At 38.0% G+C, this 16,804-nt stretch overlaps 1 protein-coding gene across 10 annotated transcripts in view; it reads left to right on the forward strand.

Annotated features, from left to right (window-relative positions):
* The window catches only part of dmd (dystrophin), a 283,797-nt gene extending 271,610 nt beyond the window's left edge, over nucleotides 1-12,187 (forward strand). For 6 of the 10 annotated variants that reach the window (XM_057829988.1, XM_057829990.1, XM_057829989.1 and 3 more), the window contains 7 exons: nucleotides 92-157; nucleotides 3,216-3,281; nucleotides 4,324-4,482; nucleotides 4,649-4,892; nucleotides 6,956-7,070; nucleotides 7,576-7,665; nucleotides 10,625-12,187. In XM_057829988.1, coding sequence (XP_057685971.1) covers nucleotides 92-157; nucleotides 3,216-3,281; nucleotides 4,324-4,482; nucleotides 4,649-4,892; nucleotides 6,956-7,070; nucleotides 7,576-7,665; nucleotides 10,625-10,737 — 853 coding nt within the window. In that variant the 3' untranslated portion in view covers nucleotides 10,738-12,187. Of the gene's footprint in view, nucleotides 1-91; nucleotides 158-3,215; nucleotides 3,282-4,323; nucleotides 4,483-4,648; nucleotides 4,893-6,955; nucleotides 7,071-7,575; nucleotides 7,666-7,812; nucleotides 7,839-10,624 lie in introns of all 10 variants that reach the window. The other 4 variants (XM_057829996.1, XM_057829997.1, XM_057829994.1 and 1 more) reach the window with 3 other exon arrangements.
* The last annotated feature ends 4,617 nt before the right edge of the window (nucleotides 12,188-16,804 follow it).

Genomic DNA, 16,804 nt, shown 5'->3' on the forward strand with positions numbered 1-16,804 from the left:
TCGTGCAGCATTTGAGTGTGTATGGATTAATGAGTCTTCCCGTTGCATTTCACAAAGCTTCTGTCTTGTCTGTTTTTAATTCTTCCGGCAGGCCTGGCACATCCCCTCAGCTCTCGCACGATGACACACACACTCGGATCGAGCACTACGCCAACCGGTAACACACACACACACCCAGCAACACACACGCGTTCAGCACCTGCGCAAACACAGCCCATGAGTCTTGCACATAATGGCTTCTCCAGAGAGCTCTCTCGGACCATTTTGATTGATGTGATTTGGAATCATCATTTTGGAGAACTAATAAAGCGCTGCACACTTTCTCCCTCCTCTATCCCACCTGTGTAAACCACATGGGATTAGCTGCCCTGATTCTTTACTGACGCAGTGCTTGTCCAAATTTCAAGTATCTTTTCACTTGATAAATGTGTAAATTGAGTGAAGGCAGATTTTAAGAAGCTTTTTTGTGACCCTGATATTTACTAGGGGATGGGGATCAAGCCCTGCTGTAAATACTAGTGATGGGACGAAATGGGCCGAGGTTCCGAATCTTGTGTCGAGTAATGGGAGGGGCATTTCCACGAAGCTTGTATTGAGGCGCACGTCATTTCGGCAAAACCTGGTAATGATGACATGTAAAGCCTCGCCAGCCGGCTGAATCACGTAAACGCTTCGGGTGTGGTCCGACGTTAGGCGCGCATTGCAACACAGTACAGACTACAGGATAAATTGGTTGCAGAACGCAATGGCGATCGCCTGTTATCTCACATTTTGTGGATTTCGGGCACCTATACTGTTAGACCTGTGCGCAACAGTGCATTAGTGCAACTTGTGCAATCTTTTTTCGAGCCTTGTTCGTTGCAATGGAACCTGCGCGAAAAAGGCCATCCTCCCTTGTATGGGAACATTTTGATTTGATTGCTTCCAATAAGGCAAGGGAGAAAAACTTTATTAATCCCTAAACACCCTAGTTGATGCAACCCTGGAGGTCCAAAAGTACCAATCTGAACCAAAAATCGACAGAATGAACAATCCATTAGTGTACTGGGAGACTCATAAAAATACCTACCCAAATTTATATAAACTGGCACTGGCATTACTCTGCACCCCAGCTTCATCTGTGCCTTTTTTCTTTTTTTTTTCTGAAGCTGGTGAAATATTGTCCAAAAAAGTAAACCGTTTAAAGACAGCCACTGTGGGAAAGCTATTATTTCTAAATAACAATGAAAAACAAATTATCCTTAGCACTTGTTGTATTTTGTTCACATACTAAATTACTAACACAAGCACATTTATATCTTTGTCTTAACCCTGTAATGCCTGCAATATGAAGCAATTGTCTGAGAATCACAAAATTTGAAAAATAAGGTCTTAATGAAACATTTTTTTTCTCCAAATTTGTAAAAAAGGAAAAAAATATGTGTAATAAGCGCTCTAATATCTATAACCTTGCTAAATTCTTTTTTTTCTCATGGAACCTGCAGATGCATGAGTTAACTTGCATCAATTATTTTTTGTTTGAAGAAAGATAGTTCAAAATTCTGAATTAGTCTCAAAATCTTGAATATCTAAGTGTATCAAATGTGATACATTTGGCAAGAAAGGGTTTTAAGCAAATAACCATTGAATTCTTAACACTGTTGACCTCTTGGGCTTCTAGACCACTTTATGGCGCCATAGAGTAAATGAAGCACCATGAAGCTTTGCTACATGTGCAAACCAATTGGCTGCAAAGTTTCATTGCTTCATGAGGCCTCATTTGGCCATCCCTAGTAAATACAGAAAACTATCAAGTAATTAAGCATATATATATATGTATATATATATATATATATATATATGTATGTATGTATATATATATATTGTAAGCATATGCTTCCTCCCATCCGCCTTTGTCTTCTTCTTCGGTTCCTTCGGGCAAATCATATCACATTTTTAAATTATCAATGATTGTCAATGATACCGATGTTGATGACAATAAAATTATTCAAAAAAAAAAAAAAAAAATAGTAATGCTCCCACCCACTTAAATAGGTTTAGCATTACCTACACATGCCTCAACTTGCCAACAAAACACCATTTTTGTCCAAATATTTCTCCTTTATTCACTTCAACATAGGTCCTTGCCACCAATATGTTTGGCGAAACGTTTTTCTTTCCTCAGTGATCAAAGTTGTCATGAGGTCTTCATCATCATAATCATTATCACCATCAGCACTCAGCCCAGGGGTCTTCATTTATCCACCACACTAGCTCTAGAACTATAAAAATAAATATTTCAACAAATTTACATCTTTACTAAGTATGTATTCCCTTTGACATAATAATACACTTAATGAGAGAAATGGTACTTTCTCCCATAGATGCCATTTTCGTATCTCGTGTACTTTTTGTGTCATTTAGAGTGACACCAACTCCTACCACGATCAATACATTGCATGAGTCATGGCTTTAAAAGCTCTGATTGTGCCCTCTCTATTGACTCCTTCTAAGATGGAGATTCTAGACATCTTGGGAAGCTGCTTGTTTTGTGCAGAGTGTCAGCACGGGCTCTTCAAAGCTTGTTCAATAATCCAACTTGGAAAAATCCATTAATAGTGTTGAGTCAACTTTCTTATTGGCTCTGACACAAAGTGCTTGCATGAAGAAAGGAGACTAAAAATGATCTGATGCAATATAATGAGATCAGATGTGCATTGTCACTCTTAGCACTAAATAAGTTTTTTTGTTTATAAAGCCCTAAATCATCAAAAAGATCGCAAACACACAATTGACATCCATATAATAAATATTATCATTTAATGTAATAATATTATATTAAATAACATTAAAATAATAATTATTAATTATGAAATCATAAATTCATTTATCAATAAATAAAATTAAATACACCCTAATAATAATAATACCCTGATCTCAACACTCCCATCGGGCAAGCTGTGCCAAAAAAATCTGCTTTTTAACAGAAAATTAGACATGCTCAGTTTGGCTTTACATCACCTGAGATGAATTTAATTGACATTGGTCATACATATCAAAATTAGCTGGAATGTGTGTGTGAATTAAAGAAATTAAATGCAGAATCTGTTTTGATTTGCTATTCTTTTGGACAATTATTATGTTAATTGCTTTTAAAATATCATGGTTTTAGTGGGACACTTTAAAATATAATTTTAAGATTATGTCTGCAACTGACTGCTTTGTTTCTTCCACAGGTTAGCAGAAATGGAGAACCGTAATGGCTCTTATCTGAATGACAGTATCTCACCTAATGAGAGCATGTGAGAAACACTTTCTGTTTGCTTTTTCTTTGTTTTTGTTTTTTTTTTAATTATTTTATTTTGTCACCACTCCCTAATTGGCTGACTGTGCTTCCTTTTTGGCACCCATGAGTTGGTTCATTCCAGATTTTGCACGATCTTGCATGCATGTGCATAATTCGCTGGCATTGGACAAAATTTTGGTAAATTTCCGACTTGGGGTGGGGTGCGTTCATTTATCATCATTTTATTTATTTGTTTTATTTATTTATTTTTACAAATTATTGACCAATGCCAGTGCTTGAGATCCTTTCCTTTCTTTAACAAAGCTATATTAATAGCTCAACAAACATTCCATTTTAGGGGGGTTTCTCAAAAATGTATCGTTTTGGGAATGTGAGGTTTTATGCCCAACTGCAGTGATCATTACATTTATTTTGTTATGCCGTGGACATTATTCAAATTATGTACAAGTGAAGGTATGTGCAAGAAACATTGCGCATGACACTTATCATCTTTTGCTTTATCTCGACATTGTCAGCATTTTTTTTTTTTTTTCCAGACTTTTTTTTTTTACATAACATTTTGAATTGACATTTAAAAAAATATATATGTATATACAGTATATACTAGTATATACACCGTTTACAAAACCTTTCGCTAGCACATTACTCTTCTCCATTTCCCTTGTTATTACCTATTAACAAACAATTCATCATTGTGTTGAATTTGAATGTTGTCCCATCCCCGCAACTTAACAATTGGAATGTGTAATTAACTTTCTAAATATCGTGCGGAAAAGCGGCATGGAAAATGAATGAATGAATTTAAATAGATCTGTTGCATAAAAAGTATTGTATAGTATTTTCTCTAGCAGTTTGTTGGAAAATGCGGCCCAGTACCCATTTAGCCAAAGCCTGTATGTGTAAATGAATATCTTTGCAATCCTCCAAAAAGATATTGGGTCCTTAAATCTTGTTTGTTTTTTAGTAAAACCCTGTTTGCTGCTTTGACACATACTTTATTCTCATTTTGTGTCTTTGCTTTGCATGTTTGTTTGCAGTGATGATGAGCACATGTTGATCCAACACTACTGCCAGTCACTGAACCAAGGCTCTCCCCTCAGCCAACCCCGCAGCCCGGCCCAGATTCTCATCTCCATGGAAACAGAGGAGAAGGGAGAGCTGGAGCGGGTCCTCAATGACCTGGAGCAGGAAAACAGGTCAGTGGGAGTCTCCTTTTGACCATTTATTATTTCAAAGCGTCAGTCTAAACTACTGCCAAATTCCTCCAGTAACTTGGAATCGTGCCGTGTCGTGTTTCAGTATTTGAACTGGACTCACATTGTCAGATTACTGATGTTGTCATCGTGTCTGCAATGGCTGCAGGAAACTGCAAGCCGAATATGACCGTCTAAAGAAGGCTCATGACAGAAAGGGCCTGTCCCCACTGCCCTCACCTCCGGAAATGCTGCCAGTCTCGCCACAGCGCGCAAGGGACGCCGAGCTCATTGCCGAAGCCAAGCTGCTGCGGCAGCACAAGGGGCGCCTGGAAGCCCGCATGCAGATCCTCGAGGACCACAACAAACAGCTGGAATCTCAATTGCACCGACTGAGGCAGCTCCTGGAGCAGGTTCACCTTGCTCACACGTGTCGACAGTGGAAGCCTGACTTAAGAGTTGAATTAGCTCCATGAACACACTTAAATTACTTGTATCTCATGTCAGTAATTGAAATGAATCTGTAACAGTCCCTTAAAGTGCCTGTGACACGAAAAAGCATGTTTATTTCATAATACACGCGGTATTTTATGCCCCTGAATGATATGGGCCGCTTGGATGTGTGTGGAAGCGATCGCTATTTTTATTTAGTTTTTTGAATCCCGCGCCATGAAAATGAGTGACTTCCGGCTTCGGTCTTGCATTGAGGAGGAGGGCGCTGTGACGTGTACGGTAGAAGACGTCCTCTTCACGCTACAGTGTACTGTTGTGTATGAGGACGAAGGATTCAGCTGATTTTGCGGATTAATACGTTTATTTTTCGCATCACGCCAGCCAAACGCCTGCAGAAAAATCATTCTGTATGAGGGAGAGGCGTATGCGCCTTTTTGGAGTTTCAAAAGGTTCCCATTCACTGTGGATATTTACTGTGGGACCATTGGACTTACGAGGAAGTGAGTAAACATCTTGTTTTGTATTATGTCAAATACGAATACAGCGATTACAAAGTAAACACTACAAACTTCCTTTAAATGAAGGACTACTTACGTTTGATCATTGATAGGCATGTAAAAAGCTCTCCTAATGCTCATTAGCAGCAGCACGTTAGCTGCACAACAACTCCAGCCACCCTCCTCCGGGGAACGAACTGTAAATTGCTCTCCGCTGGGCGGTTTGCCGATCCGCGAAGACAATCGACAACTGGGTCGTCATGTCAAATAATCCAGGATAGTTATGTGTGATTTTCCGCTTCGAAGACTTTGAAACATCACTCGGTTCAGGTTAGCATGTCGGCTAGCTGTCACGGCTTCTGGTTTGTTTACATTCTCCGAAGCCGGGGAAGGGAAATGACATAAGTCCGATTTAGGTGTCATAAAATATCGTTCAGGAGGTGCGATAGTAAAGGTGAAGTCGACAGTGTTGACCATTATGGAGTAATTTTGCCATATCGTCCTGAATAAATGCATTTTAATTATTTCATATTCCATTCAGCACAAGACTGTTATTTGTCATGACCATGCCATTTATTTAGCAATTGGGGAAAATACTTGGATAAAAAGAATATCCTGTAAAAATATTGAAGTAAAGAGACAGAAACAATGACATTTTGCCGCTCTCTTCGTCGCGTTTTCCTCGTTGTGAATAGTTCCCCCTCGACGGGCTGACTGGTCCTTCTCAAGCCATTTATATAGCTATTGGGGAAAAATACTTGGATAAAAAGAATATCCTGTAAAAAATATTGGAGTAGAGAGACTGAAACAATGACATTTTGTGGCTCTCTTCGTCGCGTTTTCCTCGTTCTGAATAATTCCCCCTCAATGGGCTGAATAGCAAAAACCGATGAGCCCAGTCTACCGCTGACGTCATCCACCTGTTGGGGACGCTAAAGCCCTATAATGGTAGGCGTGGCTAACCGGCAGATTAAAAGACTAATTTCTCGTCATCTGTGCTTTGCTAAATTGTTGTATACAGTCGAATCGTCTCAAAATATGATTCTAATTCACATAATAATGCCATTTAAGACTTTTTTTTCTCGTGTCGTATGCTCTTTAAAAAGCAAACGCACATTTTCGTTTATTGTCTTTAGGAAAAATCTATACAGTATTGTAAGTAAACAAAGATTTTTCTTGTTGGACTAGCTACTTTTTTTCTTTTATTTTATGCTAGATATTAGATTTTGGCTCTTTGGCAAAAAAAATATTTATATTAGTCAAAATAGATCAACAAATTGGAGAATTTGAGCACATTTATTAGGTACTGGCACTTTTACTGCGAGGAAAATGGGTATGAACTGACGGTCGCTGGATAGCTTTGCTGCAGCTATTTACAGTAGCAGTCGTGTACAGTATTTGCAATGCGCTCGTAAGTCAAATTTTTGCTTGAGGAAAAATCGACACCCTTAAGTGAAGGTACCACTGTACTTTATCATGTGCATTTTTACATTCGGCTGTTTTTCTAAGGGGTGTTTTCCTATCAGACTGATTCCAAGGTGAACGGCACCGCTCTGTCCTCCCCCTCCACCTCGTCTCAGCGCTCGGACTCCTCCCTGCCTCAGCTGCGCGTGGCTGCCAGCCAGACCACTGACACAATGGGTGGGAAGACACACGCTCATGCTTACGCTCTAATCCTGTCGTTTACAGCATGCTTCTGATACTGGAGGATGGACAGTTGTTGTCAAAGGCGTTAGTACCTTTTTGTGAAATAAGGTTGGAAAAACACAATGGTTGCCTATTGTCAGAAAGCCATGTCCCACTCATTCTATTTTGGAGCAATTCCAGAAAAATCGATGCATTTATACCCACCCTTGATTCAATATTTCATCAATTGGATAAGAATTTGAATTGTATGAACCAAGAATTGGCCTTCTAACTACTATAATTAAGCCACTAGTAGTCCTAGTTAAGGTATATACTATATAGAATGTATGGTTATATGGACATTTGAGAAACAGCTCATCTAATGTTGATATTTTGACATTTGCATTAAATTTGCATGTACAAAAAGTGGGAATCCTACATGCAGACCAGAGATTACATTTTCTGAATACTACACTGTATGGACATGGCCTTACTGTACTTTATCTCCTTGTTGTTTCAGGTGATGATGAGCTGTCCAACCCTTCCCAAGATGCATCTGGATTGGAGGAAGTGATGGAACAGCTCAATAACTCTTTCCCTCATAGCCAAGGTTTGAAGAAGTTTTTGTTCAATTTTAATGCTCAGCCTGGTCTTGTAGAGCTTCCTCTTAAACTTTGGATCTTTTCTTCCCTCTCTATGACTAACACTGAGTTTCCTCTTTCATTATCTTCCTTTCTTAATTTTCTTTGTGGGCCAGGAGGGAGAAGAGGACACCAATGAGAGGTCAGTGGGTTTATTACTCTTTTAATCCTTTCTTTAGCTGGCTTTACATTATATGAGTAAAGTCATTTGACTGTGAAGTATTTTTAGCTAATGCTGAGGTTATCACTAGTTACACCTTTAACGAGTTAGCGTTAGTCCAGTGCACTAAGTGCTATTTCAGGTTTAAACATATGTTTTAATATTAGTGCTTACTTTCATGTTTTCACTGTATTTTAGACTTGCAAGGTCATTTAACACATACCGCATGAAACATACTTCTCTGAGGCTGGAGTGACTTTGAACTACAGCCTTCCTTTCTGGAATTTGCATTTTCTCTCTGTGCTTACATACCAGTGCCTATTTTTCCGGGTGATGTGGCTTACTTTCCAAATTCCAAGATCATCCGTCCTTGGTTAATACGGGGCTCAATTAAATTGTCCTTAGTTTCGAATATGAGAGGAAATGGCCATTTGTTCTTTTGGTTCCTGCAATTGGCTAACAAGTCACAACCAGTGGGAACAATGAAGAAGTGGATGAAGAGGAAAATAGTGGCAGACACAACAGTTATTCGCATATTCAGCAAAGCAGTTTGGTGTATGTTGTCCAGTGTAGTGAGGAATATACCTATGTATTCCTTCCAGTGTATTAGGGAAACCAACTACTTGGTGAACAGTCTTGCGCCACAGAAACAACAAGATAAATGTGTTCAGGTCAAGAATCAGCTGTCTACCTGCTCCTAGAAGATAAACAAGATTCTTTTGAGGACAAAAATTTACAAATTCTGAACAAAAATGGCAGAACGACGAGGGATACCCTTTACAAAAAGGTTGAAAAAACATCTCTGAAATGAGTGGGCCACCTCCAAAGCAACATACGTCCTGCAACATACTAGCATTCTTTTTTTGTTTTTATTTTTTATTTTTTATTTTATTTATTTATTTTTTTAAACTACAAATGAGAAAATTCCTACACTGTGACCCAAATTGACAGTTACACAGGTGCAAATCCTACCATGTTATTTTATTTATATATTTTATGTGGGTCATTAAAAAACATTTAAATTCATTAAATGGAATTTGTCAGATTTCAGGCCTTAAAAAGCATAACGTTTGAGGCATTGAAAATTATGTTGCTTGACGGTTAAAAACTTTTTTTAACATAATTCATAGTTATTTTTATTTAATCATTTATTTATTTTTAGTGTTTATTTTTAGTCTGATATTATCGGGTACCTGGTATAAGAGAACATAAGATAAAATCATTACGGGATAAGAGAGCCAATACTATTGGCTACCTGATAATATTGGCCAAAAACATTTTAAATATTGGATAATATCGACATTGGTATTCCATTATTGGCTTTGGGCCAATATGCATGATACCTTCAAAGTGAATGTAGAAGATTTCTGCGTTTGGTCACAAACTGGGCAAATTGGGCTGGTCACAGCCTAGCACAGCAGATATGCTTATTGGGATTTGTTATGTGGGCAGACCATTTGCGTTCATCGGCCAAAAATTAAATGAACAATAAATTTTTACATACAGCATATACATATGGCATTACATACCTCATTCACTGTACAGAGGCTGTGCGCCTTTGTTGCTATTTTAGGCCAGAAGCACTGTGTGGGCCATATGTGATATGGCAGTGCCTTATTGGCACTTTGCATTTGCACTTAATCCAAAAAAAATGATTTTTGCACTGTTTTTTCAAGAACAAATATAGTGCTGCATTAGAGGCACATTTTCCATAACTTCAGTTTAAGTTGTTCTCTTATTTTTCACAGAATGCTTATTAGAAAACCTTGAAGTTGTTACATTTATCATATTTAAAGTATCCACTGGGGAATCCCAGTACAATTAGCCATAATATGTTAAGTCCACAGCCACATGTATTGGTATCGGTTTAATATCAGTATAGGATTTTGGAGGTTTACGATATCGGTTATCGGTTAAAAAGTCATTATCGGACAACTCTACTTCCATTTTGTGTGTGTGAAACTATCTGCAGTTGGGCATGGGCAATTAGTTTAAAGGGAACCATGGATTGAAAGACTTGCAGTTATTAAAATATAAGTGTTAGGATGAGTTGTAATATTTTAATATTAAAACACCCCTCGATGTTTTCGTTTTTATAAACTTTGTAAAATTAGTAAAATCGGTTTAAAGACACTGCTGATGAGCTGGAATTGGATGCAGGTACAATGTTGGGAACTCATTCCACAGCTCTGTAACAAAACTATCGGATCAGCAGCAGAATGTGAGAAAATGCCAGTTGTCGTACTAGCTTCGCTAGTATAGAGCAAAGCAATTCTTCTAGTAAAACCCAACCGCATCATCACCCCAGAGCATGCACTGCGTGCGTAAAACATGGCGCCCTCCATAGGTCAAAACATGTACTAAATATTAAAGATTCTTAAATTAATGGCAATATTTTACGTCTTTCTATTAACATATTTTAGAAATTGCGAACAATTGTGGCTTATTAGAGCCAACAAGTCTTTAAGTCTGTGGTTCTCTACAAAGTGGCATTAAAACGCATTAAATTAGATTGGCTGATACATGTAGAAACCGATATTATCGACTGACACATCAGTCCCATATCAATAATTTCAAATCCAATGTGGTAGTGTATTTGTAGTATAACTGTCAAAATACACACGCCACAAAAGTCTTATAGAACCCAAGTTCGTTGTGCAGTTAATATAGTTGATAGTTGAATGCACTTATCATTCAATTCCAAATCATTAAAATGAACTAATGTCACATACATGTATTATTCACTAACATTTTGCATTGCTCTGCAGGTCCTAGCATCGGAAGTTTGTTCCACATGGCCGACGATCTGGGCCGTGCAATGGAGTCCCTGGTAAACGTGATGACAGATGAGCCGAGTGGCATCAAGGCTCCGCCCTTCTGACATCACACGCACCTCTTCCTATTTCGTAGTCGTATAGAGATGAATTGGAGACAGACTTTACAAACAGAATATAAAACATCTATTTTTGTGAAGGATTGCTGTTACAGAAAAGATGAGTTCAAGTTTTAAGAAAGTAAATTGTAGATTTTAGTAGTTTCTTAAACATCCTGAAGTTGTTTTATTGGGGGGTAAAAAATGTTTTTAAAATTCTATGCAATTGTATTAAAAATGTTTTGGGGGAGGGGGTCAACAAAGAAAGATACAAATAAGTGTGTTTAGTGTGTATGTTTGCATCGCTTTGTAATCGGAGAAAAAGCATTTCAGACATTTGTATAAAAAAAAAAGAGAATGATTGTAATAATAATAAGGGAGTTTACTATAAAGAACATGTCTTTATATAACAACGTACAATACTGTTAAGGTAATGCAGGCATCCTGTAACTTTACAGTACGTTGTATGTGTATTGGTGGTCCCAATGCAGTACAGTACTCACTTTTTTGTCACCAACATCCATCAGTCTGCTATAGGCTTCTTGTATCCGTATGCAACAACTGATTCAGTCATCCCTGGGCAGTATTTAGCCAAAAAGGTGAAAGATGTATATCATGGTAAATAATTACACATTGGATTGGATTTTTTTCTCCAAAACTTTTTAGTTGTGGCTTTGTTGGTTTTAAAGCTCGGTATTTATCATGGGTGCCCAAAAATATGATTTTATTTGCATCTTTGTGTTTGCTGGAGATTGTAAAAGAGCAAGAAAACAGGTTTTTGCACTGGCACATGTGGCGTTTTAATTTCGTCAGAGTTCGTTGGTTACCAACTGCACACTGGGTTTTCCTTTTGTAGTTCAATCTCTTCCTGTCTTAAGTACTGTAAGATTCTTTGGCCGTTGAGGCTGCAAACTGACTCCTCTTTTAAGTTTCAATTGCAAACTCTACTTGACCTCACGTAAAAGTACAGTCATTATTACTACTGTAGCCAACTCCAATAATGGAGCTTGAATGTGGGAATTCAATCACTGCATTTGATTTTTTTTTTTTTTTTTTTTTTTTTTTTGTCGAGATCATTTATGACTGAACAGCGACTACTATTGTCATGCCTGGGACATAACTAAATATACCGGGACGTCTTTTCATTTTAATAGTGTTTGTCTTTGTTAAAAGTGCATTCTGTTTTGACGTTGTGAGGTTATTACTAATCATGCATGAGTGGCTAAAATGAAATTCTTCTGTAACCGAGGAAAGACTGATACACACGCTCCGCTGCATGACCATTTCGATCAAGACACTGAATTTGTTTATTTCTAACTTTTGCGTGTCATTTTTGCATCACAATACTTCACAGCATATCAGGCTCCACCAAATATATGCCTTACTACTACTGTATTATAAAAATGCTTTACTGTACATCAATAAAGCACGCAGTCATGTCGATTTGGCTTTTTTTTGTCATGATTTCTACTTGAGCCCTGAAATGCCATTCAGTCGATTGAGCAATAGCGTGGAAAAATGGCTACACTGTTACTATATAGTGCACTGAGTACTTCACATAGTTGCACCGTGTCAGTGAAATATTTAGTGTTCTTATAAAAAGATATAAAGTTTTCACTTTTTGAAAGTGGGTAAATACAAACCCATTTCCAATGACGTTGGGACGTGTTAAACATAAAAATGGAATACAGTGATTTGCAAATCATATCCATCCCACATTTAATTTTATTGAATTCATAAAGACAAAATATTTATTGTTCAAACTGATCAATGTTAATTGCTTTTATCAAATATCTTTAATTTTAAGGTTCCTACATATTCCAAATCTGCTAGGGCAGGTGCCGAAAAAGTAAGTTGAGGAACGTTGATAATACAGGGGTTGGACAAGAATAATGGAAATGCCTAAAATTTTGGCATCTATAACCATTGAACATAATTGTTAAAGAATGGCATTAGGAACATTCTAATAAAGTTGAGCATTTCCAGCTTCCCCAGACTTCAACATTATTAAGCATTTACGGTCTGTTTTAGACATTCAATTAAGACGTTGATTTCCACCGCCATAATCGGAGTATTGAGGTTGTAAGTGACGCAAAAGGCGGACCTCCACCATTATTGATTTTTAATTTTTTTTAAAGGTGTTTACAGTATTTTGTCCAACCCATGTAAATACACCTGTATGGAAAGCCCCACAGGTGAACAAGCAAATCTGGAACAGGTGGGCGGGTGCCATGATTCAGTATAAAATGAGCTTTCCTGAATTGCTCAGTCATTCATTCACATGCAAAGATGGAGCAGAGTTCTTGTGTTTGACTATTTTCTCACACACGCACTTGTTCACAGTGTAAACAACACCATATTCCTCAACGTACAGTTGTAAGAAATGTTGGGATTTTTTTTTTTATCCAAACACATTATAAACTGACAATATGTAAAGCATATCCATAGACTTCATAATATATTGACGGGGAGCGGGGCCGATTAATGGGGGCCTATCGCCGTCAAAGCTTACCGAGTGGAAACAGAGGTTTTTACATTGAAAATTCTTGTGAATAAATGCTTAACCCTTAAATACCTGCAACATGAAGCAATTACCGGAGAATCCCAAAATTTAAAAAATAAGGTCCTAATGAAACATTTTTTCAAATTTGTAATTTTTTTTTTTTTTTAAGTCAAAATGATTGTGTAATAAGCGCTCTAATATCTATAACCCTTGCTAAATCCTGTTTTTCTCATGGAACCTGCAGGTGCTTGTGTTGACTTGCATCCATCTTTTTTTTCTTTTTTCAAAAAGAAATGTCAAAACTCTGAATTAGTCTTACAATCATGACATTTTAGGTGTATCAAATGTGATACATTTGGCAATTAAGGGTTAACTCCCTGAATTCTTTATAGATATGGACGTTAAACTGTTTGGATTCACGGAATGGAGAGGATCCCTATGCAGACGCAGCACGGTGTAGCAATGAACCAAAATTCTTTATTTTGTTAAACACAAAAGCAGTGGAGCTTCTTGATTGGGGTAGTTGAGTGAGGCAACGAAGCTCGGGAAGGAGGCATTCGTGAAATCCGACAAGGGACGCGCAAAAACCAGGTCCCGACCAGGTCTCTCGTCACAAGAGCAAAAATGTCGTGAGCTGATGAGCAGAGAAATAAGTTAAGAATTTTAACTTGCTTAAAGCGGGCTGATTATCATCACCATCATCTGTGGCCGCTCCACCCGCCTGACGTCCAGTCTGTAATCAGAATAAAAACACGCACACCTGCCATAGGTGGGCCAAGGCTCAGGAGGGAGGAGCAGAGGCCCTAACAAAACCAGTCTTGATTCTTGGTTAAAACAAAAAAAAAAAACGGGCAGTTAGGATTTATTTTACATAAATATTTCGAATGTGCTGCTTGTCTTTAAGCCACTGTGGCGCCGCCTTTCAACCACAAAGAGCTTTTTACGTTGAAAATTCTTGTGAATAAATGCTAAAATCTCTTAATTCTTTATAGATATGGACGTAAAACAGCCTCGATTATTTGTTAAAAGAGCAAAGAACCAGGCAGTTAGCATTTATTTTACGTAATATTAGAGATGTCCCGATCGATCGATCGGGTCCGATCACGTCACTTTCAAAGTTTCAGAATCGGCAAAAAAATATCGTAATATTAATAATAATATAAATAATGTAAATGCCATCTTGAGGATTTATTGTCATAATAAACAAATACAGTACTTATGTACTGTATGTTGAATGTATATATTCGTCCGAGTTTTATTCATTTTTTTTCTTAATGCATTGCCAAAATGTATATGATCGGGAAAAATTATCGGGAATGATTGGAATTGAATCGGGAGCAAAAAAAAGCAATCGGATCAGGAAATATCGGGATCGGCAGATACTCAGACTAAAACGATCGGATCAGGAGCAAAAAAACATGATCGGAACAACCCTAGTAAATATTGTGAATTATGACACCAATGCCGTAGCGGTCAATTTCTCCCATTGATGTTTTTTCACAACGTTCCAAAATGCATGCATGGTACGAAAAATATAGTAATTACCTTGAATCCTCGAACAAATCACTCCTGAGACAATCCTTCCTGTTTGTATGCGGTACAGCTATCGTACTTTTTCAACCTAAATTCGGCGTTGGATCATTGCATGTGTTTGAGAATAACTGCGACCGACTAAAGCGGAGTGTGGGACGGCCCCCTACTTGAAGGCCTGGTGCAGTGTCTAGGGAATGTGTCCAGTCAATATCATTATGAAGGAACACTTCAGAAAACCAAAATGAGTACTAAATACAGTTCGGGGCTACCTCCTTAAAACTCTATTATGCAATGCTAAAGCCATTTATCAAGCAACACACAGAAACGCCACCAGCATCTCTGGGCCTGAGCTCATCCATGGTGTACTGATGCAAAGTAGAAAAGTGTTATGTTGTCTGACAAGTCCACATTTCAAAATGTTGATTAAAATTGTGGACATTTTATCATCCGGGTCAAAAAGAGGAAGATCCAACCAAAGGACTCAAAGGTCCATATTGACGGACAATATGGCGTTATGTGGAAAAGCTTCAGTCTATCCATTCGCCAGATCCATATTTGATGCCTAAATCGATATTTTTCGACCCGCTGTCTTCGCCGTCTCTGCCTGACATCTGCTACCCTGATATCTACAACTATCTTGTCCACAGAAACTCAGCCTATTCTCACGAAACTTTGAAAAACTTTAAGAGCAGCACTCTAAGCAACATTAGCCCGTGTGACCCTTTACTTCCAATTTTCTAAAATAGTGACAATCAATTAAAAAAAAAAAAGTTGACGGTGATTGCCGACACTTTAAGAAAAGGTGGATATTGGACTATTTCTTCAATAAAATACGCAATAACTGTGCCTGCCTCATTTGCAAAGAGACAGTCGCTGTTTTCAAAGAGTTCAATGTGACGCGATATTACCAGACAAGACACGCTGACAACAACATTACTCGGAAAATACGCAGCGAGAAATTATAGCAACTTGAAGCTAGTTTAATTTCACAGCAGCAGTATTTCGCAAGAGCCCGAGTGTCGAAAGAGAACGCCACAAAGGCGAGCTTGTTGAAATTATGAATTCAAAAAAATAATAATAAAGCAAATGTGACACACAGAAGGGCTAGCTAAAAATTGTTTAATGTTCTACGTAAATCAGCCAAGGTAGCCCCCTACATTTTTACCACACCAAATCTGGCCCCCTTTGCAAAACGTTTGGACACCCCTGTTTAACTGATGATCCATAGACGAGACCAGCTTCTTTCACTTGGTACCAGCTAAATATTATTTAAAAAATAATGATGGCGGAAGAAATAAACATCTTGAATTTGAAACTGTATGTTGTCGGCGATTAGCCTCTCAATGATCTTAATTGTGGTTGTCAGCCCAAAACCCTCTAAATATATATTAAATACATCTTACCAGTATAAAATGACTACTACATAGTCTGTGGTGATCGTTTGGTGCCCAGTTTTCTCGTCGAATTGCAGCAGTCCATCTCGCTCTCCTCTCCGGGTCTCTCGGAATACGGTAGAACTTCAAGTCTCTCCGTCTATCTGCTCTGTTACTGCAACCAACCGCCACACACGCCTTCACCATTTTGATTATGAATGTTAATGAGCAGAAAAACACGCCATAATAGGGGGAATTTACGTAGCGGTAATGCGTAAACACGACAAGCTGACGGAGAATATGGCGCGGAGGCGTGGTTGTGACGTGATGTGAGTGGGGTCTATATGCTGCCATCCAGGCAACGTGTAATATGACTTTAATACTGTGAGGGTACAGTGATTCCCTACAAATGATAGTGAGAAATTAGGCATTTAAGCCGTCAGAACAATTAAGTGTTATTTGTACAAAGTAAAGCGGTTAGCCACACTTTTGACAGATTTGTTTTCGTAGTGTGTGCCATGATATTTTTTATAATGTAATAGCCTGTATGTGGGTCTTGGCTCATAAACGTTTGGGAAACTGGTTGTGAGTGATTTTTGTACAGAATGGTTTAATCGACTGTAAAATGGACATTTCGCATTTCCTGCGTTGTCACCTAATGCCACCA

The sequence above is a fragment of the Corythoichthys intestinalis genome, chromosome 2 (genome assembly GCF_030265065.1).
Source record: "Corythoichthys intestinalis isolate RoL2023-P3 chromosome 2, ASM3026506v1, whole genome shotgun sequence".
In the NCBI taxonomy this organism is placed as follows: Eukaryota; Metazoa; Chordata; class Actinopteri; order Syngnathiformes; family Syngnathidae; genus Corythoichthys; species Corythoichthys intestinalis.